We start from the raw sequence: 14,283 nt of genomic DNA, 5'->3' as shown, positions 1-14,283 counted from the left end.
GTAGGTGTGCAGTTAGTCGGTCAGTGAAGGATCTGCTGGTCACTGTCAGCATTAACAGCATCTTCAGATTCTGAGCTCTGCTCATTTCTCCACTCCTTAAAGTCCTTATAGCCCTATCTGTCTCACACTCACTGACTCTACCTCTATCTCTCTCTCTCTACCTCTGTCTCTCTCTCTCTCTACCTCTCTCTCTACCTCTCTCTCTATATCTCTCTCTCTCTCTCTCTCTCTCTCTCTCTCTCTACCTCTCTCTCTCTACCTCTATCTCTCTCTCTCTCTACCTCTCTCTCTACCTCTCTCTATATCTCTCTCTCTCTCTCTCTCTCTCTCTCTCTCTCTCTCTCTCTCTACCTCTCTCTCTCTACCTCTCTCTCTCTCTCTTTCTCTCTCTACCTCTCTCTCTCTCTACCTCTCTCTCTACCTCTCTCTCTCTCTCTACCTCTCTCTCTCTCTCTTTCTCTCTCTACCTCTCTCTCTCTCTACCTCTCTCTCTACCTCTCTCTCTCTCTCTACCTCTCTCTCTCGCTCTCTCTCTACCTCTCTCTCTCTCTCTCTCTCTCTCTCTCTCTCTCTCTCTCTCTACCTCTCTCTCTCTCTCTCTCTCGCTCTCTCTCTTTCTCTCTCTCTCTCTCTCTCTACCTCTCTCTCTACCTCTCTCTCTCTCTCTCACTCTCTCTCTCTCTCTCTCTCTCTCTCTCTCTCTCTCTCGCTCTCTCAGATCTTGTGATTTGCTCAGAGCGTGATGTGTTGTTTAACCTTTCGAACAGCGGCTCAGTCTTCATTAAACCCCTCCTCCAGTCACACGCTGCTGCTGCCCACCACGTGCCCACAGCCATTGCATCACACACACACACACACTAACACACACACACACATACACACATACACACTAACACACACACACACACACACTAACACAGGCCCTCACGGCATAAACCCACACATGCACGAATGTACCTTCATCTCACTGCCGGTTTGCTGTGAACAGGCTTTACTTCATTATTTACATTTAATTACAGTTAATTACTTAATTACACACAATTACATAACACCTACGAATGATCTCGCAAGTCCAACATCACACACACACACACACACACACACACACACACACACACACACACATACCTCACACAGACACTCTTAAGGGTTTCAAATAAAGTGGACAGGTGTCTTGACCAGGTCACAGGGTCACTGACCGTGTTGGGTAGGCCTGTCCCCATAACTATCAGCTAGTCGTACCTTCTACGATGACACGGCCTTTTCAGGAACCTCAATATCACCTTTTGTGAACATCGACGTGTCAGCCAACCAATGGGGTCGGCTCTCTGTCGGAGGCGGGGCTTGAATCTGTAAGCAACAGCGCCCTCTGTTGTGTAGGAAGACAATGTGACGTTGCATCGGCAGCAGTTTGATAACGCTATCATTCCATTGGTTAAAATCTCGGCTTCACGCGGCCGTCGTACTTTAGAGGCAGATTAAAATTTTTTAAAAGATTTTTACTGATCATTACTGAGAAGTTTTTAATCTGGATAAAGCGTCGCTATTTAATTTTATTTATTAAACTTATTCGCACAAGTTCAACGATAACATTTTGTCGTTGCTACTCTGGCATATAAAGCTGATACCAACACGTAAAGCTAGCTAGTTATCTTGCGGGCGCTATCCGCTATTGAGCTAGTTAGTTCGTTTAGCCTGTGTTAGCTTGCTAGCAAATATTAGCAACAGTTATCTACATCCTACACCCCCGACACGTCATCTCTCCGGACTGTTCCACTGGGTGTTTACGTGATTAATTGTCCGTTAACGTAAAATCAACGAAAATATCTCATCTTGACAGTGTTGCTGTTTAATTTTTATGAAATTACTATTTTTGTAAATTTTGTGTAAGATCAGCAGAACTAGTAGCAGAACTGGCTAACTAGTAGCATGTTAGCAACATCGTATGGCTAACTAGTAGCATGATATCTAATACAGTCGAGGGGAATGAGTTGCAAAATCACAAAATACTTTCAGACGGAAGCTAAAATTACGTCTTTTTGGCAGATCTGAAAAAATATTTATTAAATATTTAGCTTAGTTATATTTTATCACTGCTATTTTGCACGTCTCTGGTTTAAAATTTGACAGGAAAAAGACATTTGAGTTTTGTTGCTCATTTTTTTATTTTATTTTAGCAGAAAAATTCACCTGAATGTTTGAAAATGTTTTATCTTTATTGTCTTCATTGTTAGTTCGAAAATATGTGAAACAACTTCAAGCTAAATATAAAAGCTAAAATAGCTACTCAAGATAACTAAGCAGATCATAATGATTAGTTTCAATATTTATTAGATTAATCGACCATGAAAACAGTCGTTTTTGCAGCCCTATGTAATTATTACACTACACTAAGCTGTATTCACTACCTCAGGGGGGCGCTATACAACACTAGGTGTAATAGAATGGACGCATGTGGACGGTTGCACATGTTGTGTTGGGTTGCTTGTATAATATTTATTATATTATATATTTTTATGAACATTGTACATTTGTATTATATATTAATTCTGGATATTGATTTGATTTCAATTTAATCTGAATATGTTTTTTAAGTAATATCCAGAATTAATTAATTTATAATTAGTTATTAAAAAAGTAATAGAATTAATACATTCTTATTATCAATTCATTTTGGATATTGATCTTGAGTGTAATATAATTCAGACTAGTTATTACTACCCGAGTTATTTGATAACTAAGCAGATCATAATGATTAGTTTCAATATTTAATATATTAATCGACCATTATAACCATTATAAAATTGGGTTGCTTGTAAACGTATAAAAGAGCCGGCTTTGCAACAAACCGTGAAGCTGGGCAGCAGCGGTAAACGGGTGGGTGGAGGTTTTGCGTAGCCCGGCCGTGAACCCAGCAGTTGGGCTACACACATCCATCAGCCAGTGAGGAAATGACTGAGCTGATTAATGCTAGTTTTCAATGGTTCTGGTGTGCTGATAGTCGGCCCGTATTGATGGCTTCAGAGAGTTATTTGGAGGGGAAAATGTATCCTGAGGGCCGGAGTAATGCACAGCTGATGTCTCTGAAAAGCCCCGTAAACAGATAGGGCTCAGTCATGCCGTAATTAAATCTGCAGTGTCAAGACCACAAGACTCAAAAGACATTCCAGACCAATCTTCAGATCCAAGACTGGTCAGTGATCGAGCAAAGCCCAGCTTTCAGTAGAATCTGAAGTAACTGTGGAAAGATACAGCAGACATGCATTAATGATATACCTGTGTATGAATGACCGTGTGTTACTGCAGAACTTTATTAAAAACACCTACTTTGGGCTTACACACTCTGGCCACTTTATTGGAAACACCTACATAGGAATTCAAGTCATTGGCCACTTTATTAGAAACACCTACATAGGAATTCCAGTCATTGGCCACTTTATTAGAAACTCCTGCCTTGGGCTTACACACTCTGGCCACTTTATTGGAAACACCTACATAGGAATTCCAGTCATTGGCCACTTTATTAGAAACTCCTGCCTTGGGCTTACACACTCTGGCCACTTTATTAGAAACACCTACATAGGAATTTCCTTCAATGGCCACTTTATTAGAAACACCTACATAGGAATTTCCTTCAATGGCCACTTTATTAGAAACACCTACATAGGAATTCCAGTCATTGGCCACTTTATTAGAAACACCTACATAGGAATTTCCTTCAATGGCCACTTTATTAGAAACACCTACATAGGAATTCCCTTCAATGGCCACTTTATTAGAAACACCTACATAGAAATTCCAGTCATTGGCCACTTTTTTGTAAATACCTACAATTGGCTTTCACACAATGGCCACTTTATTAGAAACACCTACCTTGGGCTTACATACTGTGGCCACTTTATTAGAAACACCTACATAGAAATTCCCTTCAATGGCCACTTTATTAGAAACACCTACCTTGGGCTTACATACTGTGGCCACTTTATTAGAAACACCTACATAGAAATTCCCTTCAATGGCCACTTTATTAAAAAACACCTACATAGGAATTCTAGTCATTGGCCACTTTATTAGAAACATTCATTTGGGCTTCCACTCACTGGCCACTTTATTAGAAACATTCATTTGGGCTTCCACTCACTGGCCACTTTATTAGAAATACCCACCTTGAGCTTCTACTCACTGGCCACTTTATCAGAAACACCCACCAAGGGCTTCAGCACACTGGCTATTTGATCACTTGTACTTGTTACTGACCACTTTATTGGAAACACCTGCCTTATATATGCGCTTGCTGGCCAGTCAGCCTGCAGGTGTGGACTGGAGATTGCTGACTGGTCAGTGGAATGTTCTACTGGGAGGAAACCGCAGGGCAGCTGAAACTGTAGTGCGGCTGCACACCGGGGGGCGGGGGGGGGGGGCTCTTATTGGGTTAAGATCTCAATCTGAATCAGTTGGAGTAAAATCTCATTACATTAACGTACGTTAAAGTGGAGAACCTTCTCCATTATCCTGCTACTGGTTCAGGCGGCAATAAAATGGACAATAAAGGAAACAATAAATAAACACAACACAACACACAGCTGCAGCGGCTTTCTACAAAATAAGAGTCCTTAATTATGTTAAACAGATAAACTGCTTTCACTGTCACCAGGGGGAAATATGTAGGCCTATTTGTGCATTATTTTTTGCATCACTGCTCCACTTATTTTTTTATATTAAATAATCAGACGTCGAGACGGAATAATGCAATCGATACAGCTTAAAGGGAAACCCCACCCGATTTTCTACATTTCAGCATAATTCAGTGGTTGTGATGTAAACGTGTGTTCAGGGCGGATTTGATGTGAAATGCTTTGTTCCAGAGAAACATTTCTTCACTGCAGTGGTGAATGAAACCGGGCGTCGGTCGCCATGACTACACAAATATTATAGCCATTGACTATTCCAAATTCACCAGCGAACCTACACCTGTCTTTTGAAATTTATATGAAATATTGATATTGATGTTGCTAAATTAGGGGAATCTAATTTTTTTTCCCATGGTGACTATTTTGCATTGGCCACTTTATTAGAAACACCTACATAGGAATTTCAGTTGTTGGCCACTTTATTAGAAACACCTACATAGAAATTCCCTTCATTGGCCACTTTATTAGAAACACCTACCTTTGGCATACATACTCTGGCCACTTTATTAGAAACACCTACATAGGAATTCCCTTCATTGGCCACTTTATTAGAAACACCTACTTCAGTAAAGGTTGGTTTAGGGTGTAGTGGGTATTGAATGGGTGCTGAATGGGTGCTGAATGGGTGCTGAATGGTATAGTTTGTACATTTTTAGTGGTTTTGACGTCTGCCAAAGTTGAAAGGAGAACAGGAATTACGTTTATTGGCCACTTTATTAAAAACACCAACATAGGAATTCCCTTTATTGGCCACTTTATTAGAAACACCAACATAGGAATTCCGTTCATTTGCCACTTTATTAGAAACACCTACATAGTAGTTCACTTCATTTGCCACTTTATTAGAAACACCTACATAGGAGTTCACTTCATTGGCCACTTTATTAGAAACACCTACATAGAAATTCTCTTCATTGGCCACTTGAAAATACCTACAATTGGCTTTCACACACTGGCCACTTTATTAGAAACACTTACCTTGGATATACACACACTGGCCACTTTATTAGAAACACCTACATTTATTATTATTTAGTTATTATTACTGTGTAATAACTGCATAACTGCAACTTCAGTAAAGGTTGGTTTAGGGTACAGTGGGTGTTGAATGGGTGCTGAATGGGTGTTGAATAAGTGTTGAATGGGTGCTGAATGGGTGCTGAATGGGTGTTGAATGGGTGTTGAATGGGTGCTGAATTGTATAGGTTGTACATTTTTAGTGGTTTTGAGGTCTGGAAAAGTTGAAAGGAGGACAGTTCCACGGATGGGATTTGCATCTCCTTATTATTATGGGTATTATTTTGCGAGGCGCAGCGAGGTAATTGCACACGGGCAGGTGAGTAATTGAATTAGATAGAGCACTGAGCAGGTTTGCAGAAACAGAGGTTAATACCTCGATTGAAGATCCAGCGCTTGTTGACATCTGAACGATTCTGTGGGCAAATTGCCCTCATTAGACATGCCACGTCAATTCGTACCCTCTTCCTCCTCTCCTTCGTGTTGCTTTTGGGACGCTCCATCACGGAGAACGAGGCCCGGCCTCCGCTGTGGAGTAGGCTGGAAATCAATCCTGCTAAATATTTGGAAAGGGATGGTTCTTATTTGTACTGCTGATGTTTGGAGATTATTATGGAGGCTTGTCCTAGAGGAGGAGGAGGAGGAGGAGGAGGATACAGCGTGAGCCTGACTCTCTCTGCAGGTCGTTTAGCTGGACAGTGGTAATCTACACTGTGAGAAGAAGCCCAACACTCTCAGGGCCAATTTTCCACTGAGCAAAGAGTTCGATCATTCCTTGTAACAGCTCTGGAATGATCATGCTGGGCTTCAGACAGCAGACCGGTCACTCCCTGCATAATACTGACTGCTGACGATCAGCAGCACCAATGATTCACTGGGCATTGATGTTCTGCTTCCAGAGGATAGATGGGCCAAGGAAAAATGGCCAAGCAGAAGAATCTTAGACCTGTGGTGAGATGGTTAGGTGACTGGCCCAGAACATCTCAGAACATGCAGTGGTCAGGACCTACCAAATGACAACCTTGGATAATGCGCACACCCTCTGATTCACGGATGCTCATGGAGGCGCCACCTAACAACTTACAGGACTGCTGCCAAATCTTGGTCTTGGAATCATTTCAAACCCACATTATCACCTCCAGAGCACTAGATGGCGCTGTCACCGGGTTCGATGAAGCCGTCTAAACATGCTGCCGTTCTTCCTCTCTCTCACTCCGCTGCTGCAGTGAGGACACTAACGCTTCAGCTCTGTTAGTTTATCTCCAGATGGAAGAAGAAGAACTACCAGAAGATACTTCTCCATCTTCACCTCCTGCAAATACTCGTATGAGGCCTATATTTAGAATAAACTACTTTCAGTACTTAAGTACAAAAACTTTTGAATACTTCAATACTTCCACTTAAGTCTGGAGCTTAAAGACACTTCTACTTCTACTCAAGTCACTTTTTTGACAGAGCTCCTGTACTTTTACTCAGGTCTGGGTCTCTAGTACTTTCTACACGTCTGCTAGAGGGGTATAAAGCCCCCCAGCATTGAGGAGCTGTGAAGCAGTGGAAGAACTGTGTCCTCTGGAATGATGGATGGTGGAGCTCCATCCAGCACTTTTGGGATGAGTTGAAGAGTTGAGGATGAGATGAGGTGGGGTGGTGATCATCATTATCCAACATCCTGACCTCACCAACGCTCCTGTGGCTGCATGCAATCAAATCCTCACAGCAATGCTCCTTCAAAACCTATAAGGACAGTAGAGACAGTTCCTCCAACAAAAGCAGGATTGGCTCTTTTTTCAATCCCATTGATTTCAGAGGCAGCAATGGATGAGCAGGTGTCCCAATACTTTTGTCCGTATCGTGAAGATGATGAGGTGGGGTGGTGATCATCATTACCCAACATCCTGACCTCACCAACGCTCCTGTGGCTGCATGCAATCAAATCCTCACAGCAATGCTCCTTCAAAACCTATAAGGACAGTAGAGACAGTTCCTCCAACAAAAGCAGGATCGGCTCTTTATTTCAACCCCCTTGATTTCAGAAGCAGCAATGGATGAGCAGGTGTCCCAATACTTTTGTCCGTATCGTGAAGATGATGAGGTGGGGAGGTGATCATCATTATCCAACATCCTGACCTCACTAACGCTCCAATGGCTGAGTGCAATGAAATCCACACAGCAATGCTCCTCCAAAACCTAGTAGAACAGTAGAGACAGTTCCTCCAACAAAAGCAGGATCGGCTCTTTATTTCAACCCTCTTGATTTTAGAAGCAGCAATGGATGAGCAGGTGTCCCATTACTTTTGTCCATATCGTGTAGCATCTAAGCTTACAGAAAGGTGAGTTTAAAAATGATAAGGAAGCACAGGAACGGTCCCAAATCAGAGCACCTGCAGCGTTCTGCGGTATGAATGGGGGGTCAGTCATTAAGGAGTTGAGGTGAGAGGTGGGTGAAGAGATGGAGCAGAGATGGAGCTGAAGAGCAGGTTTCTGCCTGAGCCTGTGGGCCTGCAGTTTAAATAACACTGCGCCACTGGCACAGAGAGCACAGGACAGGAGGAAAAGGAGCTGGCGGGGCTCTGTCTGTTTACGCTGTGCCAGGCTGTGCCGCTTAAAGTGACAGCTCAGCCAAAAATGAGCGCTAGTGCATTGCAGTCAAGCAGCCTGCTAACTAGCCAGTAAGGGCTAATGTAGCTAACAAGCAGTGGATAGCAGGTAGCATCCTGAGGCCTGCTCCAGTGTGAAGCTGCTGAGCTGCAAGGTGTTGTCACGTGAGCCGTCCATCACACAAGCACACACACTGCTGCTGCTGCCTCTCAGAAACTGGTCTACTGATGCCGTTGTGGGTTTGAGTGGGTCAGACCTCTTCCTGTAGCAGACCTCTTCAGTTTCCTCCAGTTTCCGAGATGTGGCGTGTTCCTCTGCTGTTGTAGCTCCTCCGCCACAAGGTTGGGCGTGGTGTTGTACATTCAGGGGTTCTTCTCTGCTTCACCGCAGCTGGACAGAGTGGTTATCTGAGCTACTGTAGCCTTTCTGTCAGCTCCAACCGGTCTGAGCATTCTCCGTTGACGGCTCTCATCAACAAGGCGTTTCTGTCTGCAGAACCACTGCACTGGGTGTGTTTTCTGTATTGCAACGTTCTGGGTACCTCTGGATACTGACATAGGAACATCACAGGAGATCAGGAGTTCTAGATACACTAACGACACACTCAAAAGAGCTGCTAATGGGAAAACTGTAGGCCTTTTAAAAAGGGATCTGTCTCGCGCTGAAAAGGGTTCTATGACTCACGAATAGCGCAACCTCTTTTGATGCTATATAGAACCATTACCACTCCAAATCTGTCTGCCTGTTTGTCTGTCTTTCTGTCTGTCTATCTATCTATCTATCTATCTATCTATCTATCTATCTATCTATCTATCTGTCTGTCTGTCTGTCTGTCTGTCTATCTATCTATCTATCTGTCTCTATATCTGTCTGTCTGTCTGTCTGTCTATCTATCTATCTATCTATCTATCTATCTATCTATCTGTCTGTCTGTTTGTCTGTCTATCTATCTATCTATCTATCTATCTATCTATCTGTCTGTCTGTCTGTCTATCTATCTCTCTATCTATCTATCTGTCTCTATATCTGTCTGTCTGTCTATCTATCTGTATGTCTCAGTCTGTCTGTCTATATTTATGTCTGTCTGTCTGTCTGTCTGTCTGACTATATCTGTCTGTCTATTGATCTGTCTTTCTGTCTGTCTTTCTGTCTGTCTGTCTCTATATCTGTCTGTTTGTCTATCTATCTATCTTTCTGTCTGTCTGTCTGTCTGTCTATCTATCTGAATGTCTCTGTCTGTCTATATTTATGTATGTCTGTCTGTCTGCCTTTTTGTCAATCTTCCTGTCTATCTATATATACAGTGCATCTGGAAAGTATTCACAGCGCTTCACTTTTTCCACATTTTGTTAGGTTACAGCCTTATTCCAAATTGTATTAAATTAATCTCTTTCCTCAAAATTCTACACAAAATACCCCATTATGACCATGTGAAAAAAGTTTTCTTGAGAGTTCTGAAAATTTATTAAAATTAAAAAACAAAGAAATCATATTTACGTAAGTATTCACAGCCTTTGCTTAATACTTTGTAGAACCACCCTTGGCAGCAACTACAGCCTCAAGTCTTTTTGAATATGATGCCACAAGCTTGGCACACCTCTCTTTAGGCAGTTTTGCCCATTCTTCTTTGCAGTACCTCTGAAGCTCCATCAGGTTGGATGGGAGACGTCTGTGCACAGCCATTTTCAGATCTCTCCAGAGATGTTCAATCGGATTCAAGTCTGGGCTCTGGCTGGGCCACTCCAGGACATTCACAGAGTGGTCCTGAAGCCACTCCTTTGAGATCTTGGCTGTGTGCTTCGGATCGTTGTCCTGCTGAAAAATGAACCGTCGCCCCAGTCTGAGGTCAAGAGCGCTATGGAGTAGGTTTTCATCCAGGATGTCTCTGTACATTGCTGCATTCATCTTTCCCTCTATCCTGACTAGTCTGGCAGTTCCTGCTGCTGAAAAACATCCCCATAGCATGATGCTGCCACCACCATGCTTGACTGTAGGGATGGTATTGGCCTCGTGATGAGCAGTGCCTGGTTTCCTCCAAACATGACGCCTGGCATTCACACCAAAGAGTTCAATCTTTGTCTCATCAGACCAGAGAATTTTGTTTCTCATGGTCTGAGAGTCCTTCAGGTGCCTTTTGGCAAATTCCAGACAGGCTGCCTTGTGCCTTTTACTAAGGAGTGGCTTTCGCCTGGCCACTCTGCCATACAGGCCTGATTGGTGGATTGCTGCAGAGATGGTTGTCCTTCTGCAAGGTTCTCCTCTCTCGACGGAGGAATGCTGGAGCTCTGACAGAGTGACTGTGAATACTTACGTAAATGTGATTTCTTAGTTTTTATTTTTAATACATTTTCAGAACTCTCAAGAAAACTTTTTTCACATGGTCATAATGGGGTATTTTGTGTAGAATTTTGAGGAAAGAGATTAATTTAATACAATTTAGAATAAGGCTGTAACCTAACAAAATGTGGAAAAAGTGAAGCGCTGTGAATACTTTCCAGATGCACTGTATGTCTGTGTATGTCTGTTTGTCTGTATGTCTATGCATGTCTGTCTATCTATCTATAATTATTATTCTTATTATTATTTTAATTATTATTTGTATTCATCTGTTGACTCATCTGTTTCTGCTCTTCTCCCTCCACCTCTCTCTCTCTCTCTCTCTCTCTCTCTCTCTCTCTCTCTCTCTAACAGAGTCGCATGGCAGAGAGCTTGCGTCTGTTTGACTCCATCTGCAACAACAACTGGTTCACCAACACCTCGCTCATCCTCTTCCTCAACAAAAAGGACCTGCTGGCCGAGAAGATCAAGCGCATCCCGCTGACCGTCTGCTTCGCCGACTACAAGGGCCAGAACACCTACGAGGAGGCGGCCGTCTACGTCCAGCGGCAGTTCGAGGACCTGAATCGCAACAAGGAGACGAAGGAGATCTATTCGCACTTCACCTGCGCCACCGACACCAGCAACATCCAGTTTGTGTTCGACGCCGTCACGGACGTGATTATCCAGAATAATCTCAAGTACATTGGGCTGTGCTAGGACCAGGGGACGGGGGCGGGGTTTTGGGGGAGGCGGGGTTTGGAGAGAAACGGAGGCAAACGGACAGCAAGAGATGAGTGCAGCCTTTCAAACACAGCAAGGCCTGTCCGCCCATCTATTACATGTGGCCTCCATCGCTTGCTGGTTACAGCAGGAACCAGTAGGAGAGGGTCCAGGGCAGCGGGGCAGATGCTGCCAGCTTGCTGAAGTTAGTAACAGTGTCTGAGCGTTGGTATAAATGTGTTTGCACTGAATTTACGAGTATGTAGACACACACACATGTTCATGCATACATACACACCTTTATGTTTTTTTGTTTACTCACAAAAAAGACTGACCGTTGGAATCGATTGTCCAGCACATGTTTGACATGGAAACACTGGGAACTTCTGACAGATTCCTTTCTGGCCTGCCAAACAGTTCCTGAAAGTCCAGCAAGCAAGACGTCCACACCATTCCCTTCCAGCTCCGTGTCCAGGTCCAGGTTCAGCTCCAGGTCCAGTCTGATTTGAGTGAAGCTGCTTTGGGAGATGATTAAAAAAAAAAAAAAAAAAAAAAGGGTAAACGTCTGAAGAAGAAGACGCACTTCTTATAGTATGAATTCCCCTCCGCCAGTGAGACGACAACATACCTGGGAGCCTAACAGGCCACAAACGGGACTGATAGCACTTTGGCTCCCTTCCAAAGGTGAAAACTGCCACCATGCAATGCTGAGATACAGCGGCTTTTTACACACGTTCACACTGTATTTTATTTATCGCTGTCTGACCCTTAGAAAAATGCTCTATTTTCTCTTTTTTGCTCTTTTTTTGTCTGTTTTTGTCTAAAATAGGGTGTACGGATGTACTCTGATCCAGAGTTTTAGAGCAAAGGCCTGATTTTCCAAGAGTGTTACACTGAATTGAGCGTTAAATGTTTGGTTTAAAATAAATAAAAAAAAGGTCATTCCACTTTCCAAAACAGAAGCGTAAATAGTGCCAATCTAAATGTAAATAAAGAAAACAGACCCGTCCAAAAACTTTTTGGTTTTTACTGAAAAGAAAAACAAACAAACAAGAAAATGCTGAAACATTCAAATATGCATGATTTTGTTACTTTGGAATTTTGATAAATTATAGTTTGATTTGTTTTCTTATATTTTTTGATTTTACTAATATACTCCCAAATACCTATATATATAAATAAATAAACAAACAAATAAATAAAAAAATATATAAATATATATATAAAACAAAGTCGAACACTGTGTACACTTGTACAGCTGTTTTCTGAGAGGTATTTACTGAAGAGGAGACTGTAAGCAGAGAGACAGTATCTCATATCCAGCTCAAACCCCAACCCAGCATGAGAATATTAGCCAAGAAAATGCTGGTGTTTGCAAAAAAATAAAAAAAAATAAAAAAAACAATAAAAAACAAACAAATAAAGGAAAAACAAACAAAAACGAGCGAAACCGAGTGGAAAAAAAACAACAACACAAAAACACACAAGCAAAAAAATTCCTGGAAAAAAACAGAAGTTTCCTTTTTTATTCTGCCGTCATTTTGAGTGGACTTTGTTCTCAGTCTGATGTGTAAATAGTATGTGAGGTGCATTTCTGTGTGGAAAAGATTAATAATAATAAAAAACAACATTCACGTTTTAAACACGGGTGATCGGCAGACAGAAAAGGCCCCACCCCCTTTTCTTTATCTCCTCCTCCTCCTCAGCTACGATGATGATGATGATGATGATGAAAGTGATGATGATGATGATGATGATGATGTGCGACCATCCCGAGCTAAGGGCTTCAGGCTTGACTTTACATGATGTCCACTGAAAACAAACAGAGAAATATTTAAAAAGACGTATAAAAGAACAATAATAGTGAATAAAAGGATTATGCAAATGTTCCCGTTGTGGCCAGAGGTGTTTTTACTGGGCTGGGGTTTCGGGTCGGGTGGGCGTGGCTTACAGGGACAGCAGATAAACTGTACGATAAATTGCAAATCCATACACATTTCACATCACTGTGCTATCACCAGTTACTCTCAGTGGCCACTTTATCGGAAACCCCTCTCTGGTAGCTCTAAATGAGTGGAGGCTCAAGGTAGGTGTTTCTAATAAAGTGGCCAATGAGTGGAATTTCAAAGCAGGTGTTTCTAATTGTAATTGGAAGCACAAGGTAGGTGTTTCCAATAAAGTGTCCAGTGAATATAAGCACAATGTAGGGGTTTCCAATAAAGTGGCCAATGAGTGGAGGCTGAAGGTAGGGGTTTCTAATTAAATGACCAGTGAGTGAAGGTTCAAGGTAGGTGTTTCCAATAAAGAGTCCAGTGAACAGAAGCACAAAGTAGGGGTTTCTAATAAAGTGGCCAGTGAGTGGAATTTCAAAGTAGGTGTTTCCAATAAAGTGGCCTGTACGTGAAAGCACAGGGTAGGTGTTTCCAATAAAGTGTCCAGTGAATATAAGCACAAAGTAGGGGTTTCCAATAAAGTGGCCAATGAGTGGAGGCTCAAGGTAGGGGGTTCCAATAAAGTGTCCAGTGAATACTAATAAAATGACCAGTGAGTTTAAGCCCAAGGTAGGTTTTTCAAATAAAGTGGCCAGTGAGTTCAACCACAAACTACGTGTTTCCAATAAAGTGGCCAGTGAGTAAAAGCACAAGATAGGTGTTTCCAATAAAGTGGCCAGTAAGTGGCAGCACAAGGTAGGAGGGGTTTGCAATAAAGTGCCTAGCGAATAGAATCACGAAGTAGGGGTAGGGAAGTAGGGGTAGAGTGAAAATTCAAAGTAGGTGTTTCTAATAAAGTGGACATTAGGTAGAAGCACAAGGTAGATGTTTCATATAAAGTGGTCAGTGAGTTCAAGCACAAACTATGTGTTTCCAATAAAATGGCCAGTGAGTAAAAGCACAAGGTAGGTGTTCCTAATCAAGTGGATAGTGAGTGAAAGCATGAA

General features: G+C 42.3%; 1 protein-coding gene across 3 annotated transcripts in view; it reads left to right on the top strand.

Moving 5' to 3' along the window:
* gnaz (guanine nucleotide binding protein (G protein), alpha z polypeptide) overlaps window positions 1-13,233 on the top strand; it is a 78,624-nt gene extending 65,391 nt beyond the window's left edge. For all 3 annotated transcript variants that reach the window (XM_072658165.1, XM_072658166.1, XM_072658167.1), the window contains one exon: window positions 10,998-13,233. In XM_072658165.1, coding sequence (XP_072514266.1) covers window positions 10,998-11,342 — 345 coding nt within the window. In that variant the 3' untranslated portion in view covers window positions 11,343-13,233. The remainder of the gene's footprint in view (window positions 1-10,997) is intronic.
* The last annotated feature ends 1,050 nt before the right edge of the window (window positions 13,234-14,283 follow it).

The sequence above is a fragment of the Salminus brasiliensis genome, chromosome 16, assembly GCF_030463535.1.
Source record: "Salminus brasiliensis chromosome 16, fSalBra1.hap2, whole genome shotgun sequence".
Lineage (NCBI taxonomy): Eukaryota > Metazoa > Chordata > Actinopteri > Characiformes > Bryconidae > Salminus > Salminus brasiliensis.
Note: the sequence above shows the minus strand (reverse complement) of the source record. Positions and strands in the feature narration are given on the sequence as shown.